Source organism: Mesoplodon bidens, assembly GCF_964165515.1.
Source record: "Mesoplodon bidens genome assembly, chromosome: 6".
Lineage (NCBI taxonomy): Eukaryota > Metazoa > Chordata > Mammalia > Artiodactyla > Ziphiidae > Mesoplodon > Mesoplodon bidens.
In genome coordinates, this window is record NC_138162.1 from 10,149,028 (window position 1) to 10,172,452 (window position 23,425).

The window sequence follows — 23,425 nt, forward strand, 5'->3', positions numbered from 1 at the left end:
CTCCCTCCCACCCTCCCTATCCCACCCCTCTCAGTGGTCACAAAGCACCGAGCTGATCTCCCTGTGCTATGCAGCTCCTTCCCACTAGCTATCGGTTTTACATTTGGTAGTGTATACCATTTGGTAGTGTATGTCCATGCCACTCTCTCACTTTGTCCCAGCTTACCCTTCCCCTTTCCCCCTTCCCGTGTGCTCAGGTCCATCCTGTAGTAGGTCTGAGTCTTTATTCCCGTCCTGCCCCTAGGTTCTTCATGACCTTTTTTTTAGATTCCATATATATGTGTTAGCATACGGTATTTGTTTTTCTCTTTCTGACTTACTTCACTCTGTATGACAGACTCTAGGTCCATCCACCTCACTACAAATAACTCAATTTTGTTTCTTTTTATGGCAGAGTAATATTCCATTGTATATATGTGCCACATCTTTATCTATTCATCTGTCAATGGACACTTAGGTTGCTTCCATGTCCTGGCTATTGTAGATAGAGCTGCAGTGAACATTGTGGTACATGACTCTTTTTGAATTATGGTTTTCTCAGGGTATAAAAATATGGAATGCTTCACGAATTTGCGTGTCATCCTTGCACAGGGGCCATGCTAATCTTCTCTGTATAGTTCCAGTTTTAGTATATGTGCTGCCAAAGCGAGCACTAGTCCACCATCTTGAAAGTATTTAACCAGATCACTCAAATTAAGTAGTGGCTCTATTGGCAAAGTCACGGTGGAGACTTGTCAGGTAGAAATAGATGATGATAGTAATGCAAGTGTCTCTGTCTAGAGCATTGGTTCTCAGAAGTGAGGTGACTGGAAGCTGGTCCCAGTCACCTCTGAATGCTTCCAGTGGCACACATAGCACCCTCTGGTGGAAAGTCACAACTGAGGAACTTCTAAAATGTTAGATGTTGTCAGAACATTTGTTTCTGTTATGAATCTAAATTCAGTCTTTACCATTACAAGCAAAAACTTCATGAATTAATCCTAAGTAATTTTGTGACAGTCGGATAAACTGTGCCCATGAGTACTATATCATGCAGTGAATAAATAAGTTCATTTCCTATTCCCATGTAGATGAGCTCAGGTATGTATTAAGACCCTTACTTCCTTCTTGGAAAGCAGATGATAACACCCTTTTCATTCTCACAACAACAACAAAAGGCTGCACACAGTAGTCCAGAAATTCTTCCTTTCTGAAGCATCATCTACTGCGAAGTTCAGGGCAGCAAACGTTCTTTATGAGCATTCAAGTGAGCAGCTGGATTCTGAGATCAGTAAATAATTTATTTTATTTCAACTGACTAGCCGGGTGCTTCAGATCTTTCCTGACACTGATGGATGGTCTCCTCTGCTCGTCCATCCTGTGTCAGTCAGAACAGAGATTCCACTTGCCCCCTGTGGCAAGTTCTTCTAAGTGGTAAGTGTCTGTGTGCGGCATTTACCCAGCAGCACTGCTGATTCCACAAAAAACCACCCGTCCACGCTGAGTTAGTGGTACATGAGATTGAAGAGCCGAGGCTCGGCATTCCCAAGCTCTGCAGTGCCTTTGTAGCAGCCTGACTGGGGAGTAGGGGGCCAGTGTCCCAGTTTTACTGTCTGCTGTTTGTTTCTGGGAAAGTCAGGGGATAAGAGACTCAAACTTTGATTTGCAAGACCCAAAATTACATCAGTTTTCCACCAGACTTTTTTTTTTTTTAGTCTCACCATTTCTTTTAATAACAAATTGTTAACTGAATAGTCCAGTGATAAGCAATGTGTTTTAAGTATACTGTGGTACAGCCATATACAGAAATGTTATAAAACCTTTGAGAGGAAGCCCTCTCAAAATTTTTATTGAAATGGAAATGTATCAATATGTTAAAATAGAAAAAATATGGTGCTTTATGACCACCTAGAGGGGTGGGATAGGGAGGGTGGGAGGGAGGGAGACGCAAGAGGGAAGAGATATGGGAACATATGTATATGTGAAACTGATTCACTTTGTTATAAAGCAGAAACTAACACACCATTGTAAAGCAATTATACTCCAATAAAGATGTAAAAAAAAAATAGAAAAATAACATTCACAGTATGATTTGCAGCTATGCAAATATGAGTATATGTACATAAACACATATATGCCAACACATGTATACATAAATATATATATATTTAAAAATTCCTCCAAGGAAATATATCAAAATGCTAACAGTAGTTATCAGTGGGCGGTAAAGTTACAAGTGATTTTTTTTCTTTTTTTCCTGGGATTTTTACAGTGATCACATATGGCTTTTCTGTGGAAGGGAGCTTTTTTCTTTTTTAAAAGCCTTTTCTCTTCACCATATTAAAAAGAGAAATGAATGAAGTAGTGTGTAAGATATATCATATCTTACTGGTTGTCAAGCAGCATATCCTACATCATGCCCATCTCCAGTCACAGGCAGAAAGGACAGAAACTCAGGCACAAGCACACCCCATCCAAATGGCAGTGCGTTCACTCTAGGGAGCAGCCTAAGCAGCACGTGCAGCAGCTTCAGTTCTCCACTCAAACCGCTCCCCATCTCTCACCCAACGTTTTAGGTTTACTTTTTTTTCTTTATTTTTGGCTGTGTTGGGTCTTCGTTTCTGTGTGAGGGCTTTCTCCAGTTGCGGCGAGCAGGGGCCACTCTTCATCGCAGTGCACGGGCCTCTCACTGTCACGGCCTCTCCCGTTGTGGAGCACAGGCTCCAGCTTCGCAGGCTCAGTAGTTGTGGCTCACGGGCTTAGTTGCTCCGCGGCATGTGGGATCTTCCCAGACCAGGACTCAAACCCGTGTCCCCTGCATTGGCAGGCAGATTCTTAACCACTGCGCCACCAGGGAAGCCCCCAGGTTTACTTTCTGATGTGATACAGTACTCCTCACACAAGCTGCACCTGGGGACAGACCATTTTAATCCTCTACTCTGTGCCACTCAGTCTGTCCTTGAGGGAAATGCTACCCATTTAGTAAAGTTACCCACCAAGCCAGAAATCACCGTCATTCTGGACACTTCTCTGTCATCAACAGAAGCAGACAGGTAAGCCTTGCTGCTTTCTAAAAATGGCCAATCCTGCTTGGCAAATGACAGCGTATGCTAAGATTTCTCACTCCTGCGGAGAATGGTCCACCAGACTTTTATATGAATGAAAAACTTTATTGGAGTCCATTAATGAAACCTGGGACAAAGATCTGATCTTTTTAAATAATATTAACAGGAAGAATTATAATTTTTTAAAGCAGTTATTGTTTATCAAATGCTTGCTATGTGCCAAGCACTCTGCTGATCACTCTCTTACATGAGTTGTCTCCTGTAATCAAGGCACTTTATTAGATTGTACTGATATTATCTCCATTTTTTATTTGAGGAGACTGGGGTACAGGGAAAATCTAGTAAGTAATGAGGCTGGGATCCAAGACTGTCTGAGACTGAGGCCTGTGGCTAACTACTAGATCATGCCTTGAATGCGGATCGTCATTGCACTAATACTCTGTATTTCTATCAATATAACAATGTACGGTATACAATGAAATTTCACCCCATTACCGTATTTAATTGACACAGCACACTGACGATGTTATTCCCATTTCATGACAAAACTGAAGCTCGGAGGAGCTAATGAAATCATGCGATGTATATAAAGCACTTAGTGCTTCCTGGCACATAGCTGTTACTTAATAAGTACTAACGCTCTTTCCCTCCCTGTCAGCCATCAGATATACAGTAGGATATCCAGTCCCAGTAGCAGAACTGGGACTGAAACTCAGTCCTATACACTAAATCCAGTCCGTCACATGACAGATGCCTCAGTCATTAATAACGTCCCTTCGCCAAGGAAGTGATTACTTCTAGTTGGCCAGTTCCAAAAATTCTGCCCATCCCTCACTCTTCTCCCTATCCTAGCATCTGGAGGTCAGTGTCAGTGTAGCACGTGTGCTCCTAGTCCATCCTCCATTCACATTGTTAATCAGTCACTGCCCTTCTTCCCTCTGGGCCCAGACCTGACCTCAGAATCATTTCCAACACAGCCTTTTTTTTTTCTTCACCACGTGGCACGTTGGATCTTAGTTCCCCGACCAGGGATCGAACCCGCACCCCCTGCATTGGAAGCATGGAGTCTTAACAACTGGACCACCAGGGAAGTCCCATCCAACACAGCCTTATAAGCAGCCCCTACCAATCAGTTGGCGTTGGTTCGTTCTTAAGTTGAAATCTATTTGCCATCCATGCTCTGTCAACCTGGAAAACTCACCAAACAAAGCCATCATTCCTGTATTTCCCAAAAATATTTTTGGACTATTTCATCTTGTCTGCTTCCCTTCCATGTTGGGCGTAAAAGTACAGGTGCCCTTTAAGTGTAGACCTTGTATGAGCTTACACCAAATTGAGATTTTTTTCCATTAACTTAAACTCCTGTATGCTTGACCATAGGATCAGGCACTAAGACATGGGTGTTACCCAAACATGCCAAGGCTGGCAGGTTGAAGTAGGTTTGGGGAAATTGAATCTAAAAGGGTCAGATGGTGAATGCCAGCCATGATCTAAGAGCCCATAGTATACTATCAATAAGTTCTTGTTGGCTGGCTGACGGAAACTGAATTACAACACACCAGCCAAGGGGCTGCCCATAAACCCATATAAGACTCAAGGCAGAGAAGGTCCAGACATGACCACAGCATACCTCTCATTTATATGGTACCTTAAGGGAGTGGTTCCTACCATGACCGTGTATCAGACTCACCAACTCCCTGGCCTCATACCAGACCTGCTGGCTCAGAATCTCTCCTTAATTGTGGGGTTTGGGAAATGCGATCTCACAGTATTCAAAGGACTTTCTTACCCCTTATCTCTTTGTCCAACGCTTGTTTTTACTTATTGGGCAGGTCAGCCTGGTTTTCCCAGCACAGGGTCTCAGGCTGAGAAATGTTTTGATAGTTGTGCCACTTGTGCTAACTTGACTCCTTCACCTTATCATTTGTCGATATTGCCCATCCCTATGTCACCAAAGGAATATGTTACTGAATACATAATATACCATGAATCCCATCTGTGTCATTACTGCATGTATAATCTAACATAATTCTGTATAGGATATACAAATTCTGTATAGGGTTTACAGATAAAGATTATATTATAAAACAACCTCTACCTGAAGTTCCCATGGTTACCTCCATTATCTCTTCATAAAACAATCCATATGCAGAATCATAACACTTGTGATCACAGTAGTTCTTTAACAAAAGCATCAAGTACAGTAGCACATACCTTAGAGAAAGCGAAGAGATTTCATCTCATAAACAACTCCAGGTTTGTAATGGCTGCCCGGAGCATTGTGCTGAGGTAGCATCTCAAGCTGCATCTGAGGGCAACATAAACTCTGTGATTGATTAGAAATGTCTGCCTTGGGCCTGAGCATGATGAGAGGCAGCATGTTTGCCATCTGTTGTCTTTCCTGGTTTATCCTATTGCAGTTATTATTTAACCCTCCAGTCAGTACCTACAAGCCAGCACTCAAAGAAGACCTTATCACAGTATTATTTTTTAATATGTACTATGCAAACTTAAGAAACACATTACAACACAAAACTACGTGAGTGGAAGCAACAGCTGTGGCCTGGACTTTATTACTCCTCAAGCTCACTCTGAAGCTGAAAGTAGTTCATGTGGTTGTATGAATAAAATATTTGCCCCTGTTATTTTCCAATGGGATACCTATGGAGTATAGTTCAAGTAATTACGTAATCTGGAAATTCATGTTCTTAAGAAATGGATGGATCTTCCTTCCACTTTTCCATTTCATATTGAATACTAAGGAGATACCCTTCTCCATTCAAAGGCACTAAAATGTTCATGAGGAGACTTGCATCATGTTTAACTCCAGGATCCCTGGGTCCTTGAGTAATTTGAGAATGCAAATTCTAGCATTCTAGTATTTTTAAAAATATTTATTTATTTATTTATTTATTTATTTATTTATTTATTTATTTATTTATTTATTTATGGCTGGGTCAGGTCTTAGTTGCAGCACGCGGAGTCTTTCGTTGTGGTGCACAGGCTTCTCTCTAGTTGTGGCGTGCGGGTTTTCTCTCTCTGGTTGTGGTGCATGGGCCCCAGAGCACATGGGCTCTGTAGTTGTGGCGTGCAGGCTCCAGAGCGTGTGGGTTCTGTAGTTGCGGCACATGGGCTCTCCAGTTGTGGCACGCAGGCTCTCTAGTTGTGGCATGCAGGCTTAGTTGCCCCACAGCATGTGGGATCTTGGTTCCCCAACCAGGGATCGAACCTGCGTCCCCTGCATTGGAAGGCGGATTCTTAACCACTGGACCACCAGGGAAGTCCCAGCATTCTAGTGTTAATAGTAATAAACTAGCAATAAATTCTAGTATTAAATTATTGTTCCCTCCCTATTGTGACACCATTTTCTGAACCAAAATTTGGAATAGAGTTCATCAAATCCTAGTGAATTTATGAGGTAGCGGGACAGATACTATCAAGACTGCCTCCCGAAAATTCCTTTACCACATTAATGCTTCATGCAGTGATCAAGTCAAGGGAAAATCCCCTGACAGGGCATGTCGGAAACTCGAGAGGCTTTTTCTAACTGTATACTTTCCTCTCTGCTCCCAGATCTACCCTTTTGAGAATTCCTGTTCAGTAATCCACAGTTACTAGTGACAATGTGTCAGGCTCCTCAGATGGCTGAGAAAGAATTAAGAATCGGAAAAAGTTGAGAACCACTGGCATAATGGAATTAGTGGGAATCGGATACGTGAGAGTTTGCCAAGGTTCCGTATTCTTTTTACCACTTCCTCATCCTTGGCACTTGAGCTCTGACAATGTACTGGGGCCTGGGCATAGGGACGATCAGGTTTTTCCTCATTCTGCAAGTGATATTATAAATTATCTTAGGAAACACAGCATTACTGCTGTGTTTGTGGCGCACGGTCTTTGTTGCTCCGCGGCATGTGAGATCTTCCCAGACCAGGGCTTGAACCCGTGTCCCCTGCACTGGCAGGCGGATTCTTTTTTTTTTTTTTTTTTTTGGCGGTACGTGGACCTCTCACTGTTGTGGCCTCTCCTGTTGCAGAGCACAGTCTCCAGACATGCAGGCTCAGTGGCCATGGCTCACGGGCCCAGCCGCTCGGCAGCATGTGGGATCTTCCCGGACCGGGGCACGAACCCGTGTCCCCTGCATCGGCAGGCGGACTCTCAACCACTGCGCCACCAGGGAAGCCCTGGCAGGCGGATTCTTAACCACTGCGCCACCAGGCAAGCCCCTATACTGTCATGCATTTGATCACTGTAAACATAATGCATAGTGAGACAAAGTGGGTCTTTTTAAGCCCTAGCTTGGTAGTATGGGATGTGAATTATGGTTATAGCTCTGTCGTTAATGGGTGACATCAGACAAGTCATATCCCCGTCCTGAGCCTCAATTTCTTCATATGGGAAATGAAAGCCCCAGACAAGGTGATCTCTCATTAAGCCCAAACAGCCTTTGTGTCTGATCCTGTGGGTAAATTCAGAGAAGTATCAAAGACTTCCCTGCCTGCTCTGTAGATGCTATTGATTGGCTGTATAAATTCAGCAAAATCCACTCTGGCTACGAGTTGTTCAGTGACACTCCCCAGGGGCTTTTCCAAGCTTTCATAGGCTCTAGATAACCTGAAGACAAGAGGACTGTAGAATTGTATAAAAAGCTACTCCAGGATTTAACAGCAGTGGGGCTTTTGTAGTCTTGGATTCACAGTTGTAGGAAATTGATGAATGAACCACAGCTCATGATGTCCAAGCAAATAAGCAATAATTCAGGAAATACACTGAGGCATGGAATGTTAAATGCCCTAATTTTTGCCAAACTGGTGTTTCAGCTTACTAGAAGGGTATTTTAAGTGTGCCTTGTGGGGCAGCTGTGCCTTCTAAGAGTCAAGCATATAGGAAACAGCTGACGTGTCGGAACGCACACAAACTGGACTTAGTCCCGTAGACCTGGGCTTCAACCCCAGCTTTGCCGTTTCCTAACTTGATTCACCCTGGTCAGGTACGTTATTTCACCTTTCTGAGGTCATTTTTAATAATAATTTTGATAATAATTGAGCCTTTATTATGTGCCAGGCACTCTGCTCTTTTGTACATGCTTAGGCCATTCTACCTTCATGACACCCTAGGAGTTGGTACTGTTGTTTCCTCATTTTACAAAGGAAAAAGCTCAGGCTCACTGAGGGAGAAGTAACTTTGCCCAGGATAATACCAGTGAGATCAAAATCTCCAGATTCATGACTTGGAGACCTTGTAGGGCAGGGGTTCCCTAGCATAAACATTTCCACAACTTCCAGATGTGAGAATGTTCTTCCTGATGTTGAATTGAACTCTTGGAGGTTGCTGGGAAGAGGTTTGCCCTCTTGGTGATGGGAGGATATTGCAAGGATTCGTGGGGATGAGGACATTGGTCTTCCCAGGTGGACAGTTGTTCTGGATCCCGGTGCTTCCAGTACTGGGGTATAGAGCCAGTCCCAGAGAGGATCACTTCCCACCCCCACCCCAGACTAGCGCCGGGCAGGTCCCTTGTTCCTATCCCTCCCAGGGCTCTCTGAGCTCACTCCCCTGTCCTGACCCTCGTCACTGGATCTGTATCACATCCCTTAGCCCAGTGCCTGACTCTGGGTAACAATAGTCATGAGAAGTAGTCGTATATGTCACTAGCTATGGATTAAGCACTATTCCAAGCACTTTTACAAGTCTTACTTCACTTAATCCTCATAACAAGCCCATTATCATCACCATCTATTTATAGCAACTTTCCCAAAGTCACATAGTTAGGAAGTAGGGAAGCTGATACCCGAACTCAGGACTCTGTGACTCCAAAGTCCCCTATTCCTAACCTCTCTGCACTACTGCCTTTAAATGTAAAATGGGCTGCTACTGCCTTCCTGGTAGAGATGTGGTGAGCTCTCAATAAGTTGCTACAAACAAAAGGACCCAGCTCAGGGGCTGCCCAAAGTAGGTACCCAGTCTGTGTTAGCAGAAGATGATATACAGGGCTCATTTCCTCTTATGGAAACCTTTTGGTTAGCTAAAACAGACAAGGGTCTCCTGGTGATAACTCTAAAGCATTGGACAAATAGTCTCCCCAGAGAGTTGTATATACATTATAGTTGCATTTTTGTTTATTTTGAGCTGTCTTGTTAAGGAAGGATTTATATGCTGGCGTTGATGTAGGACAGCAATCAGGCAGTGTTTTCTGCCTTTGACAGTTGGTGTGATAGTTTGCTTCCAGTGAAGTTTGACTCACTGTATCTGGAAGCTGTCAGAAGGGGGAACATGAAAAGGTCATGACGGATGGCTTTGGATAAGTGGGTTGGGGAGGAGAGCTGGTAAAGGAGATAAATGGCCTCCTTGTTTCCGAGGGAGAGGGCTGACTCTGGCCGCTTCAGGCCAGCCCCCCATCCTCTCCTCTTCCTCACCGGCTGGGCTGCTGGGGTGGAGCCTCCCTGGGACCATTTGTCAGAGTGGTACCGGATTGGTCATAACGCAGCTCCTGGGAGCCCCTCCCAGCAGCCCAGCCCCTCAGGGACTGGAGAACTGCTAGGTGAAAGTAGTCTTCAGTTTAGGATCACTTCTCATGATCACCAGTTACAGAATTTAACATACTCACTTCCTCACGTTTTAAAAATTGGGAGGGAATTCCCTGGTGGTCCAGTGGTTAGGACTCCACGCTTTCACTGCCAAGGACGCAGGTTCAACCCCTGGTCCGGGAACTAAGATCCCGCAGCTACATGGCATTGCCAAAAATAAATAAATAAATAAAATAAAAATTGGGAAAGAGTACTGAATTCTGAAGTGGAAACAAACAAAGTCAACTTTTAAAATGATGTTTGTTTTTATTTTTGGTGAAATTTCTACTTTGGAAAAATATAGAAAAGAAAAGGATCTGATCCCACTGGCCAGAGTTGACTTGACCACTCTTACCAATATGAAGCATAGCCTTTTGATCTCTTTTTTTTTTTTTTTTTTTTTTTTTGGCGGTACGCGGGCCTCTCACTGTTGTGGCCTCTCCCGCTGCGGAGCACAGGCTCCGGACGCACAGCCCCAGCAGCCATGGCTCACGGGCCCAGCCGCTCTGCGGCACGTGGGATCTTCCCGGACCGGGGCACAAACCTGCGTCCCCTGCATCAGCAGGCGGACTCTCAACCACTGCGCCACCAGGGAAGCCCCGATCTCTTTTCTATAAATACTTTTCACCTAGTGTCATAAGAATTTTTCCAAGTCAGAGCTTTTCTTATACATAATTTTTCATGGTTGTATTGTATTCTGACATGGTTGTATTAACTCTTTTTGGCCATTTAAGTTGGAGAAATGTAAACTTAACAAAAGCCAGCTTCCCTTGTTTTCTTGGACGTATGTTTATAATTTGAATTACTTTAAAATAGTGCATAAATGGCACTTTAAGGAGTGCCTCTGCCTTTCCTTCAGTGACTTTACACAAAAACTTTTCAGAACCATGCTCAGTGGTCACACAGAAGAATATTGATAGGATTCCATGCTCCAGTTCGCCATGTATGAACAAAAATGGGTGTACATTTATTGGCACATTTGAATATTATTTGTTCCTTGGTGAAAATTGAGAGAGGAAACTAAAGACTAGGTGCGCAGAATTTCTTATCACATCTTCTTGACTTAGCTGAATGGGACCGTGCAGAGCAGTAGAAAGTATCATACTTGGGAACCAAATGGCTCTGGGTATGAACACAGCTTTCCCAGTTAAAAGCTCCCCAGCCTTGGGCTTCCCTGGTGGCGCAGTGGTTAAGAATCCACCTGCCAGTGCAGGGGACACAGGTTCGAGCCCTGGTCAGGGAAGATCCCACGTGCCACAGAGCAACTAAGCCCGTGTGCCACAACTACTGAGTCTGTGCTCTAGAGCCTGCGAGCCCCAACTGCTGAGCCCGCACGCCTAGAGCCCGAGCTCTACAACAAGAGAAGCCACCGCAGTGAGAAGCCCATGCACTGCAACAAAGAGAAGCCCCTGCTCACCGCAACTAGAGAAAGCCCACAGCCCTTTGTGCAGCAACGAAGACCCAACGCAGCCAAATCAATCAATCAGTATCCCCAGCCTTAGACAAGTACCATCATCTCTCCTAGCGTATGTTATGTAAAACACCTCGCACGGTTCCTGCAGAATAGTGCAGTGGCTGAGGGGACAGATTCTGGAACCAGATTACCTGGCTTTCTTCAAATTCCAGCCTTGCCACCTTGTAGCTGTGTAAACTTGGGCAAGTACTTAACCTCCCTGTGTTTCAGGTTCCTCATCTATAAAATAGGGAAAAACATAGTAACCAACTTCATAAGGTTGTTGTGAGATTTGAATCAGTGCACACAAAGGACTTCTAACCTTTCTGGCACATAGTTGGTGCCAGTTAATGCTTCACCACTCTTTGCCCCTGACCTGGCCTGTAGTACCAGCCTCCAAACTGGTTTCCTCTCCACCAGGCTGCCTCCTCCTGTTTGCTTCCCAGCTGGATTCCACAGACTCTGTCTTCAACAGTAGTGGGGTCTGGGTGTGCTCAGGAAAATGGGCTCCAGCAGTGGGCTGCCACTTGTCCAGCAAGAGCAAATAGGGTCCTGTGGGGCCGTGTGCCCTGCTTTAAGAAGCCGGACTCACGTATCTCGAGTAGGGTGAAGTTATTTAATGTACAAAAGGATTTTTCCCGTCAGGAAAGATTCCCCTACAGGTTTCTTTAAATAGTGACTCCTCTAGGCAGGTGAGTGTTTTACAGATCATTAACTACTTGACTGAAAGCCTGCAGGGCAGAGAAACTTAAAACTAAAGTGTTGGGAGCTCCTGCCAATTACAGATCAATCCAAAATGAAGATAAAGTATCTCTGAAACTAGAAGTCACTGGGAAAATGTGATTTGATTCAGAAAAAAATCTGATTTACACGCATCTCTCTTTTGGAACACACCACTTGTTTAAACGGTGTTCCGCCTGCCTGCCTGTCTTGAATCTAGTGCGCTCGTCTCCCACATCTTCATCCCCAAACTGCAGGCTTGGGGTTCCCCTCTGTGAACAGTGACTGCACAATAACCCCAGGAAAGGGTGTCTTCGGGAAAGTGTTCTTGTGGCCGAGCAGAGCTTAGGCAATTGATGCAGAGATACAGCCCATAATGGATGAACTATACAGTAACAATTTGCAGATAAAAATAATAGAAGTTAAAGTGTACTTTACATGATAAAAGAAAGATGAAAGAGGACGAGAGTCTGTTATATCTGAGATGGTTACAAGAGTCCTCTTTGTGAAGTAGGCTCTGTTGAAAAGATTGATGCAATGGGGAGTGACCTTGGCTTGGAGCAGGAGCTGGTGATGTATGTATGCGCATCCCTCTGCTAAATGGACCCAGATTTGTAGCACTAATATACATGGGAGCCCAGAACCAAACTCACTACGGCAATAAATCAACAACCACTTTGGGTGTCATTTCTGGTTTATATTCCACTATTGTTCTATCACTTAAATTCATGTCACTATCATCTTTTCATCTGGAACAGTTTTATATAATTTTCCAGTGGAGTTACCTGACAAATCCTATCAAATTAACAAGCTACATTAACAATATTGACTGACTACGGCTTCAGGAGTTGCGGGGCCGTAGAACAAAATTTTAAAACCGTGTCTCTCTGATGATGATCTTTCCCCCTCCCTTTCTGAGAAAGGAATGTGGGGCAGGGTTTATTCCACATAAGAGATCTGCACATTTATTTTGCTCCACTCGTTTTGACTTTTATAAATGTCAAAACAAGAAGCAGAAGGGAAAAAAAAAACACTACCAACAACCACGGTGTAAGTACTTTTCTTCTTTCAGGGAACTATAGAAGTGTCCAGATCTTTAACATTTAATGACCAAATTGGAGGGAAGAGTGTAACTGGGTAATCTATTTTAAGTGAAATGTAATAAAATTGGTCTCCTGATACATTCTCGCCCTCCTGAAATCATCTAGACCCGAACGTCCAGAGTCAATTGGGCTTATGACGTTATGCCTAATTGAAATACGGTGTTCCTGAAATATGTCTAATGACAAATTCCAGCGTTCGATTAATAAAAAATACCGATTGTTCGTCTTTTCCAAAGACCACACGGTAATGACCAGGGTTAAGCAACTGAACTGCGGTGTCTCCTTCAGACAGCAGGCGAGACTCTTCCGTAGTCTGTCCAGTCTCCTGCCTTTGTCTGACTGCTATTTGGGATTTCTTTATTCATAAAGTAAAATAGAGATGAATGGAGTGTGTGGCAGAACTAATCACTAGGATTTTGTTTGTTTTCTTTTTTAATTTTAAATTTGGTTTGACTGTGGTCATTGTGTTCTTTTGATTTTTGTTTTTTAATTTAGCTTTTTCTTTTATCTGCCTTATCTTATGGCCTACTAAGTTTTCTCACATTATATTTTAAAATTTCTAAGTGTGATCCGTAGGATGAAATATGTTAATTCTGGTTGTCTTTTCTGTTTCAGTATGAACACTTGATTGTTTTAATTATTTCTTATATTTTTACTTCGTTTTGCTTTTTTTCACTTTGAGCCTGACCTTTAAACTGTGGCCTAAAAATTAATGACTTTTAAGATTCCATCTGGGGTCCACTCCGGAAGGATATTGAAGGGTTTTGTTTCACTTCATGAACAGATTCCTCGATTTTTCAGTAAAAAGAAAAAGAGAGCATCTAGCCAAAACCTTTGTGTCAGGCTGGGCACCTTCTGCTTGGTGATACCAAGAGAGCAATTGCTGTGCGTTTCTGCAGTTATCCCAGGACACCCTCCATCCCTGGCGTTACCTTGGTTCTCCTAATACCTTTGCTCCCAGTCACTGCACAGTATGTTATGTCTTTCCAAGCTCTGAAAATGAAACCTGAAGTCCCTGTAGTTAATGTTCTGGATTCCTGTTAGAAAGTCTTTGTTACATAAAGTGCATACCCAGTGCTGTCTCTCCATCGGTGGAGAAGCAGTGACCTCCACAGCCTGAAGCCAGGCTCCAAGACTTGAACTTGGAATGTTTAATGTGAAGGATCCTTTGATCTTCCTGTGACTTCCTTTAAATACAGTATGGATAATTATTTAGTGTCAGAGAATTATTTAGTAAGAGAGAGAGATTTTTCCTATTTTTAGTGTGCAAGATTTTTCCAGATCAGAAACTTTTCTGGGTATTTAGGCATAGGTGATGTTACAGCTTTATCTGTCCAACCCAGATCTTCTAAAGCAAAACAAAACAAAACAGAGACCCACTGATCAAAATTGTTTAAATGAACCTTATCGTATAGTAACTATATTTCATTAACATATGTAGATAAACTCTATATTGTATCTGTGTTATATCTAAGGAGGTAAGCTTCTTAATACCTTTTTATATGGTTTTTGATTGTTCCCCCTCCCCCGCTCCAACCCCAGCTCACCCACCCGGGAAACCAGACTGTGCAACTTCTCTGTGCCATTTGGAGTCTCCTTATATCTGTCTTAAGAAGCCTATGGCATTCCCCAAAGCCCTTGAAAGACCTCATGTTCATGCAGTTTAGGATTTATAAGACAGGTCAAATGATTACACTGAAATCACTTACACCTTGTACTTCTTGTCCTCCCCTTGGCCTTACAGGTATCTCTGGAGACAAAGTAGAGATAGACCCAGTTACGAATCAGAAAGCCAGCACTAAGTTTTGGATTAAGCAGAAACCCATCTCAGTCGATTCTGACCTGCTCTGTGCCTGTGACCTTGCTGAAGAAAAAAGCCCCAGTGAGTAGTCCCTTTTATTTATGTCTCCTTCCGCTCTTCCTCCCTTCCCTTCTGTGTGCTGGGTACCAGGAGAATATATTGCCACTGTGTCCTTTTTTCCTTGGGTCTGTTTAATTCATTACCAGAAATTTCTTTTAATTAAATGGGGTTGTATTACGGTGCCCAGAGCCTGACATGGGCCCCTGTTCTGTTCAGTCTTGACGGCAGTAGAGAACCTCACAGTGGTTCCTGACCTCAGTAGTCCCCCGCTGAGGGCTGGGGGCACAGGGGCAGATTCCTGACGGGAATCTGCACTCACCAGAGCCCTCACTTTGTGCTCCTTTCCCCTTCCCATTTGGGGCACTGGACCTGTCAGACCCGGACCTGCCTTCTTTCCTTGCCAGATCAAGGGAAGTTGGAGGATTTCCTGTGGTGGCTGAAGACTAGATTTAGATATCCATCATGCCAGAGGTGTCATCACCCTCCAGATTATTGGCAGCTGCATGACCTACCAGCTCGTAATTAAACTCCTGCCTGGTCCTGCAGAAGAGATCGCTGCTGGGTTGGCACTCCTCTGTTTAAATTATCAAAGTAGATATAGTCTGGGTGTATATTTTAGCATATTATATTTTTGCAGTTAAGTAATTGAGTGTAGCCTTTAGATTAATCATTTTTAGGGCTTCAGTCCCATCAAGAGGCAGAAAGGACACGGATCGCAGTGATATTCCTCCATGGAAGAAACGATTTGTTAGTTGCCTGGAGAAGGCTAGAAGACAGTGGTTCTCAAATCCAGTGCGTTACCAGCACTGCCTGCAGAGCCTATTTAGAATGCAGCCACCCAGGACCCACGCCAGTAGGTTCTGATTTAGTAACTTGGAGTGTGACCTAAGCACCCAATTTGTGTTAATCCCCTTTATTCCAGTGTCTGCTAAATTGGGGAACAAATATAAGGAATGACATACTTAAAAGGAACAGTAAGAAATCTAAAGGCCAGCAAGTGTCTATAATATGGCTCAAGTTTTTGAGATGAAACTGATTAAACAGGGGCTTAAAGAACAAAAACTCGGCCTGCGGACTGGGCACATATGCCACTTGGCCTCATTTATGGTTGGGTATTTAATTGTTTTGTCAAATCCAGCAGTGCTGGGCTCTACATGGTCTCCTCTTTTCAACTCATTAGCCTACAGCTTAGCAAGAAGGGAGAACATAGTGGTGCAGGGGAAAGGAGTAAAGCCATGCCCCCCCCACTTCCCACCATTCCTGTCATCCCAGTGAGGCCTCGATGGCTTGCAGAGGCAGGATGGCTGCCAGAAGGAGTGGTGAGAAAACCGCCTGCTACTCTTGGGCCCTTGCCCCAAGGCGGCCAGATTCCGTCTGCCTTTAGATAAACATCTTCTTCCTAATCCCTCTCACTCCAGCCAGTCAACCAGTAACAATTTCATTGTTCTAGCATCTTTCTTCCCAAGAACTCAGAATGCTTTGAAAAGTAACATTTTATAAATTCTCCATGTCTCTGAGAAATGAAAGGCAATCACTTACACGTTGCATAGGGGGAGTGGAGAGGTTAGAGAAAGAGCTAGAAATAGGATTCAGATTTCCCTTACATTCACACCAAGACACTCACTGTGTCCAGGAGGGCTGTGATTCAGGCACCAAACGGTAAAGGATGTAACACACCCAACCTATGAGGGAATGAAACAGATGCACAGCTACCACCTTTCTGTTGCCTCTTAAGGTCATTCAGTCAAAAAGTAATGTAATTATCACACATCTGTGAGAGCGAGGCCAAGTTCCAAGCATTAGGGATCCAGAGCAGATATGGGCCCCACCATTTCAATACGACTGTATTGACAGTCAAGCAGGAGAGTCTTTTGTCGTATTCTTAGACCCACTGAACGGTTCTGTGTAAAAACTGCACATGTAGGTTTTATAGAGGTTTCCCCTTCTTTCACTCTGGCCCCAGAGATCTAGAATTATGACACTTTCCTGAACAGAGAGGCACACTGCCTGCCCTAGTAAGATACTTCCTGAGTCCCCGTCCCCACCACAGCACTTTCAGATCTTGTCCCTCAAAGCTCTGGGTTCTGTGTGTGTGTGTGTGTGTGTGTGTGTGCGTGCGTGCGTGCGTGCGTGTGTGTGTGTGTGTGTGTAGGGCAGAGTTGGGCATGAGGCCTCCCCTTCAAACAAAGGATTCTGCATTCAATCCCTACCAACTTGGGGATTCTGCACTTAAAAAGTCAATTGATAAAAAGGATTTTGCTGTTTTCAAAAAATGTTTGAAAGTTGCAGGCTCACAGAATAAAATTCAGACTCCTCAGCATAGCCTTTACAGACCTTGGCTCCTCCAAGCTCATAGCCCATAATTTCTCATCCTGAACTTGAGCTGTGGTCACTGGCACACGAACACACCTTGAATTTTTTTTTTTTTTTTTTTTTTTTTTGCGGTACGCGGGCCTCTCACTGTAGTGGCCTCTCCCGTTGCGGAGCACAGGCTCCGGACGCGCAGGCCCAGCGGCCATGGCTCACGGGCCCAGCCGCTCCGCGGCATGTGGAATCCTCCCGGACCGGGGCACAAACCCGCGTCCCCTGCATCGGCAGGCGGACTCTCAACCACTGCGCCACCAGGGAAGCCCCGACACCTTGAATTTTGTGCTTCGCTTTTCCCATTGCCAGGAATACACCTCCACCCTGACGCTCTCTTTAATTCATGGATACCTCAGTTTCCTCACACCTGGCCCACTCATTTTTCAAGATCCAGCTCCAGTATCAGACTCTCTCTGTAATTTTGCCCCCAGGCGTTTGCACACACCTCTGGTAAAGCAGCTCACACACTGTGCTGTGTTTACTTGACGTCTGACCCTGTCTCCCACCCCCATCTCCATGCTGAACTCATTGACCAGAGACCGGTTTCTGTATTTTCGTTCCCTAGCACAGTGCCTGCAGGGTTGTCCTCAGTGAAGGTCTTGAAATGGAACTTAATGAGGCCAGAATTGAGAAACTGAAAGTTATTCAACATAATTTATGTTGTAAAGTGCCCAAAACAAAGATGTATTAAATGAATCAGCTTGATGCTATTATTTTTTTTATGATTTCCAGTATCTTCATCAAATTAATTCATTGACTTAATCTAAAATGTTCATCTTCAAGAACATCATCAGACCACAGAATTAATCTGTGCGGCTTCTTCTTCTTCTTTTTTTAAAGGATTAATGGTAACCCTTTTTATCTTTTGTGTCTGTTGAACCTTAGAAAAAAGTTATTTTAACAGCACTAAAGAAATGAAAGTCACTATATTTCATAAGTTTAGCCTGTGATTTTTATCAGCATAGTGATGTATGTTTGCAGCTGAGTTTACATCAGAAATTCTTGGGGCCTTCTTAAACGAATTATGGCAAAGAGAGAGTCTAGAAGTAGATAAGGTTTTTGATTTCTGCAGTATATTTCCTTTTTCATGTTTTTATCTCTCATAACACAAGTGTCTTCCCGAAGACTGGAACGTGTGACCAACTGGAATAATTTAGTTGTGAAAACAGAGCAGACATGTTATTAAACAGCCTTCTTTACAAAAAGGCATTAAGTGTTGGGACGATAATGAAGTTGTCCCCAGTCTTACTTGAGACATGTTTGTCAGAATTTTGAACAGAAAAGAAACGGTTTTTAAAACCCCAAATATGGCCAGTTTGCAGTGTTTAATTGAAAAAGCCGCTGTCAAACCATTAATTTGGTCGTCATAAAGAACACAACTCAAGTTTAATTGATGCTGTATCCAAAAAGTATGTGAATAGCTGACTTGGCAAAGGGACTGAGCATTAGAGTGCCTGCAGTGAAACACATAATTACATATATTGTGGAATCAGAAAGACCCAGACTCTGAAGCCATGCTCCATAAATAGCAATTCTATGGCTCTCTTTCCTTCCCCTAACTTCTACCTCACAGGCCATGTTCTCATAGGGAAGATTTATTGCTCTGTCCCTGTGAGTGTTTAAGACCTGGAACTTAATGACTAAATAGATACACGCCTTTAAAAAAATTGTACGTATAAATATGGACTCTTACAAAAGTTAGTTGAGAAAATCAGTGTGTCAACAGCTCTGAGAAATTAAGAACACATTCTGCCTTTCTAGATGGAAAAAAAAAAAAAAGCTGTACGCTGCCATTATTATTCAAATCAGTGATTTCTAAGTCTGATTTTGCCACTCCTTAGGATATCTTTTGCTGTTTGAAGGATGTCACAAACCTCTAAAAGATGAATTAATTCTAATTTCATTTTAACTGAACAAAGACATACATCATATAGGAGAATGTTTCCATCAGAAACGACCATGGTTAAATTGTCTCAGAAATAATTCTCCATCCTTATACAGGTCTAGATGTCGGCTTTAAATGCAGTGGACACTCTTTTTAAGTACTAGCCTCAAATTCCAACACTGAAACAAAAGAAAGGGACCTTTCTGTGAAATTAGCACCCGTTGGGGACTCTTGGGCTGTATTTAAATAAAGTACCAGACTTAAGTGTGCCAGGTCTGGTTTTATCATAAGAAGGTCGTGCAGGTTTAGAATCTTTAAAGGAAGCAGCCTATCATTAAGAAATCATATTTAAACTTTAATAAAGTAGCTGTCGTCTTTATAGCTGAAAAGAGCTCTGTATCTCAATTAAGTATAGATGATCTAAAATCTTAAGGAAGTAACATAATAGAGGTAACCTGATTACATTCTCTTGGAATAGTATAATTTAAAGGAAATCGGATTCTCCTGATGCTGGTTGTGTTGGTGGGGGATTGTTTGCTTGTTTGTTTTTGTCCAAAACACTGTTTGGATTCAGGGCAGGAACTCGTTGAGATTGTGAGTTAACCACAACTGCAGGAGACTGACTGTTAAGCCCTCGTGAATAGAACCTGCTGGATATTTGAGATGAGATTCAGTTAAGGTTATGAGTTAAATTAGCTGGGTTTATTGGTGACCTCCCACTTAAATGAATCTTTCTTTTCATAAGTACTTGACAAGATCTGTAAAGTAGTGTATTTAATTTACTAATTAAATTAAAGCTACTGAATAATGATTTGTCCACGTTGATTTAGCTTAAATAGAAAAGATCAGCATTGTTGTGATCTTCAGCAACCTTACTGGCCGAGCCAGTTAGACACAAAGGCCTCTTGTGTTTTATAGGTCAGAGGACATAGGTAAGCCCAGGCTGTAATTGAATTGCCTTCACTGCACCCTGCAGTTGCAGATTTCCTTTGCCTTCCGTTCCATTGTTGCACTGGGGCTTAAGAGAATGTTAACGTGGTAATAGGCACAGGGCCTTCCCCATTATACGTCTTGCTATCGAGCGGTTCTGCATGACTAGTTAAAGAAGATGGCAAGAAGATTAATGAAAGCAGGGCTAATGCAGAAGGGGGTACTTTTGCAAGACTTCTACCGAGGAGATATTAGAGCTGAACCAGAGCTTGGCTTTTTCTTTATCCTGTGACCTTTGAACCTGCCTTACTGTTGAGAGCTGCCAGGGAAGTCGACATTTTGATTGATGTTGGTACACGAGTCAGTCTTTCCCATTGAATTCCACATCTGCACGAAAATAGCTTTTCCTGCAGAATTCATACTGGCTAGAAGTGATAGCCAGATTGATGGCCGAAATGCTTTTATGTCGTTTGCATTTAAACCTAAAGGTATTTGATGGTTTAATTCAGTATCCAGTTTTCATAGATTATAAGCATTCACTTATATGTTCTTTTTTTTTTTTTTTTTTTTTTTTCGGTACGCGGGCCTGTCACTGCTGTGGCCTCTCCCGTTGCGGAGCACAGGCTCCGGACGAGCGGCCATGGCTCACGGGCGCAGCCGCTCCGCGGCATGTGGGATCTTCCTGGACCGGGGCATGAACCCGTGTCCCCTGCATCGGCAGGCGGACTCTCAACCACTGCACCACCAGGGAAGCCCTACTTATATGTTCTTAATGGGTTTATCAACTCATGGTGAAAGACCAGTATTAAAGAGTGTTCAAAGATTTGCAAACAGAGCTCCAAGGAGGTTTTATGGAGGAGTAAAAGCAGTCATCAAACAAACCCTTCACCATTCTTAGAAAAGAAAGATCAGTCTGAGGGCCCAGGCAAACTGACTTGGAGTTTTTTGTAAATAAAGCAAAGTGTGTGTTTTTGGAAAGCTTTCCATGGGGGAGTCTGAAACCTTGCCTCCGCACCCCACCTGAGCCCCAGCTTAGAGGCTGTCTTGATCCATCCAGAAGCTGGGTTCCCTGACCTTGACCTTGGGACACTAGCATTCCATCTGAAAGGGATTGTTATGGTCTGCTTATAAGACAGTCCAGTGCAGGCACGAACCTCTTCATTTGTTCTCACTAATTTTGTTACCTTGTTTGTGGAGCTGCAGGCCTCTAGCGTGTGAGCGTGTGTCTGTGTGTGCGTCCCCCACCCCTTCTCCCAACAAAGGAGAGCAGGGAGACGGAAAAGGACTCAGGTTTTGTACTAAAATCAACTTGGGCACATCACAGCCTGTACACTGAATCCTCTGACCACCTGATTTCTTTTCTGCCTACTTGACAGGGGTAATACTAGCAGAGAAAACACACACACACACACACACACACAAACACGTTGACGTGACAGGTATTCCAGTTCCTAGAGGAGAGGTACCCAGGAATTTTGTCATATTCTCTAGGTGCTCGTGAGAATGTGTGAGAGGGAAATGAGGGTGAGCATTCAGCTACCGCTGGGTGAAAGAGCTGCACCCCAAGGTGGGTGGGTGGGTGAGTGTCCATGGCCGTGCTGGCATACTCTATGCCTCATAAGGCGCTTGCATTTATACTCACATCCTCAGGTTCCGTCGATTCCCAGGGGGTCCAGGCACTTCAGACATCAGGTGGGCAAGCTATGCTGTGTTTTTATTCTCTGACAAGGACTTATTTCATAAGTTCCAGATCAAATACGGTAAGTATTGCTCGATTACAGAGCACAGCAGACTCTAACATGTTAAATGCCCCAGTTATTGAATTGCCTTTTCACAAGAGTACTCTGGAGCACGATCAGGAGCAGGCAGCGCCTCGTCCTTTTAACAGATATGTTTCCCAGCCCTATTAAAAGGGGTCTTCATCTGTCCTGTCAAAGGGAGTCTGCTGGGGTTTTTTAGTTTAATTACACTATCCAATTAAAACTCCTTGCTGCATTTGGATGCGCCTCTCCTTGGGCCTGAGTGGATATGACATTTACAAGGCTCGCCTTTCAAGCAGACAATAGTGTGATTGATGAGGTGCACGTTCAGTAAAGGAGGCGAGTGCCTGTGGAAGTGCCGCTTAGTGCATTTTGATTTATTTATCATCTTCTTCCAAAACAAGGGAGCTGCTGGGAGATGGGTTCTAGGCAACAGGGGGACCACCTCAGTTTTTCCAAGTGTGTGGGAGGGAAAGAAAGACCTGGTGCGTGCCACAGGATAAAGGTGGAGAAACACTGTAAGCGTGCGGCCAGCTTGCATCGTCGAACGCCAGACTGCATTCTCAGGTTCTCTGACCCAGTTTGGTTTACAGTAACCTCAAGCTGTGATCTGCTGTTAAATAGGCCATCACTGTGTTTCAGGGAACAGTTGCTGCGGCTGGATAACATTGGCCAGACCCCTGAGAACTTTTAGCCTGTGGGAGCCAGCTCAGCATGTGTCCCGTTGACTGACCTGGTACCTGGTCATAATTAACTGACACCTGACGTTTGCACTGGACATGCCTGGCTATGCTCCCAGCTGCATCCTCCAGCAGTCCGGCAGCTTCTGTCCAGGGGCTACAGTCAGTGCTCAGTGGCTCTTTCTCTCACTCTGCCTGAACTACACTGAACATTTAAAAGTTGCTTCTAGGGCTTCCCTGGTGGCGCAGTGGTTGAGAGTCCGCCTGCCGATGCAGGGGATACGGGTTCGTGCCCCGGTCTGGGAGGATCCCACATGCCGCGGAGCTGGGCCCGTGAGCCATGGCCGCTGGGCCTGCGCGTCTGGAGCCTGTGCTCCGCAACGGGAGAAGCCACAACAGTGAGAGGCCCGCATACCGAAAAAAAAAAAAAAAAAAAAAAAAAAAAGTTGCTTCTAGGGACTTCCCTGGTGGTCCAGTGGTTAAGACTTCGCCCTTCAATGCAGGGGGTGCAAGTTCGATCCCTGGTTGGGGAGCTAAGATCCCACATGGCTTGCGGCCCAAAAAACATAAAACAGAAGCAATATTGTAACAAATTCAATAAAGACTTTAAAAATGGTCCACATCATGGGACCTCCCTGGTGGCGCAGTGGTTAAGAATCCGCCTGCCATTGCAGGGGACACGGGTTTGAGCCCTGGTCCGGGAAGATCCCACATGCTGCAGAGCAACTAAGCCCATGCACCACAATTACTGAGCCTGCGCTCTAGAGCTTGCGAGCTGCAACTACTGGGCCCACATGCCACAACTACTGAAGCCCGCTCACCTAGAGCCCGTGCTCCGCAACAAAGTGAAGCCACCGCAATGAGAAGCCCATGCACCACAACAAAGAGTAGCCCCCACTCGCCACAACTAGAGAAGGCCTGCATGTGGCAACGGAGACCCAACACAGCAAAAAAATAATACATTAAATAAATTTTTTTTAAAGAGGATAAAATAAAAAAGTTTCCTTCAATTAAAAAAAATGGTCCACATCAACAAAATTAAAAATATAAAATAAAAGTTGCTTT

General features: G+C 44.0%; 1 protein-coding gene across 8 annotated transcripts in view; it reads left to right on the forward strand.

Annotated features, from left to right (window-relative positions):
* Nucleotides 1–23,425, forward strand: part of MAPKAP1 (MAPK associated protein 1) — a 244,850-nt gene that overhangs the window by 202,087 nt on the left and 19,338 nt on the right. For all 8 annotated transcript variants that reach the window (XM_081237382.1, XM_081237387.1, XM_081237381.1 and 5 more), the window contains one exon: nt 14,625–14,762. In XM_081237382.1, the coding sequence (XP_081093508.1) occupies nt 14,625–14,762 (138 nt within the window). The remainder of the gene's footprint in view (nt 1–14,624; nt 14,763–23,425) is intronic.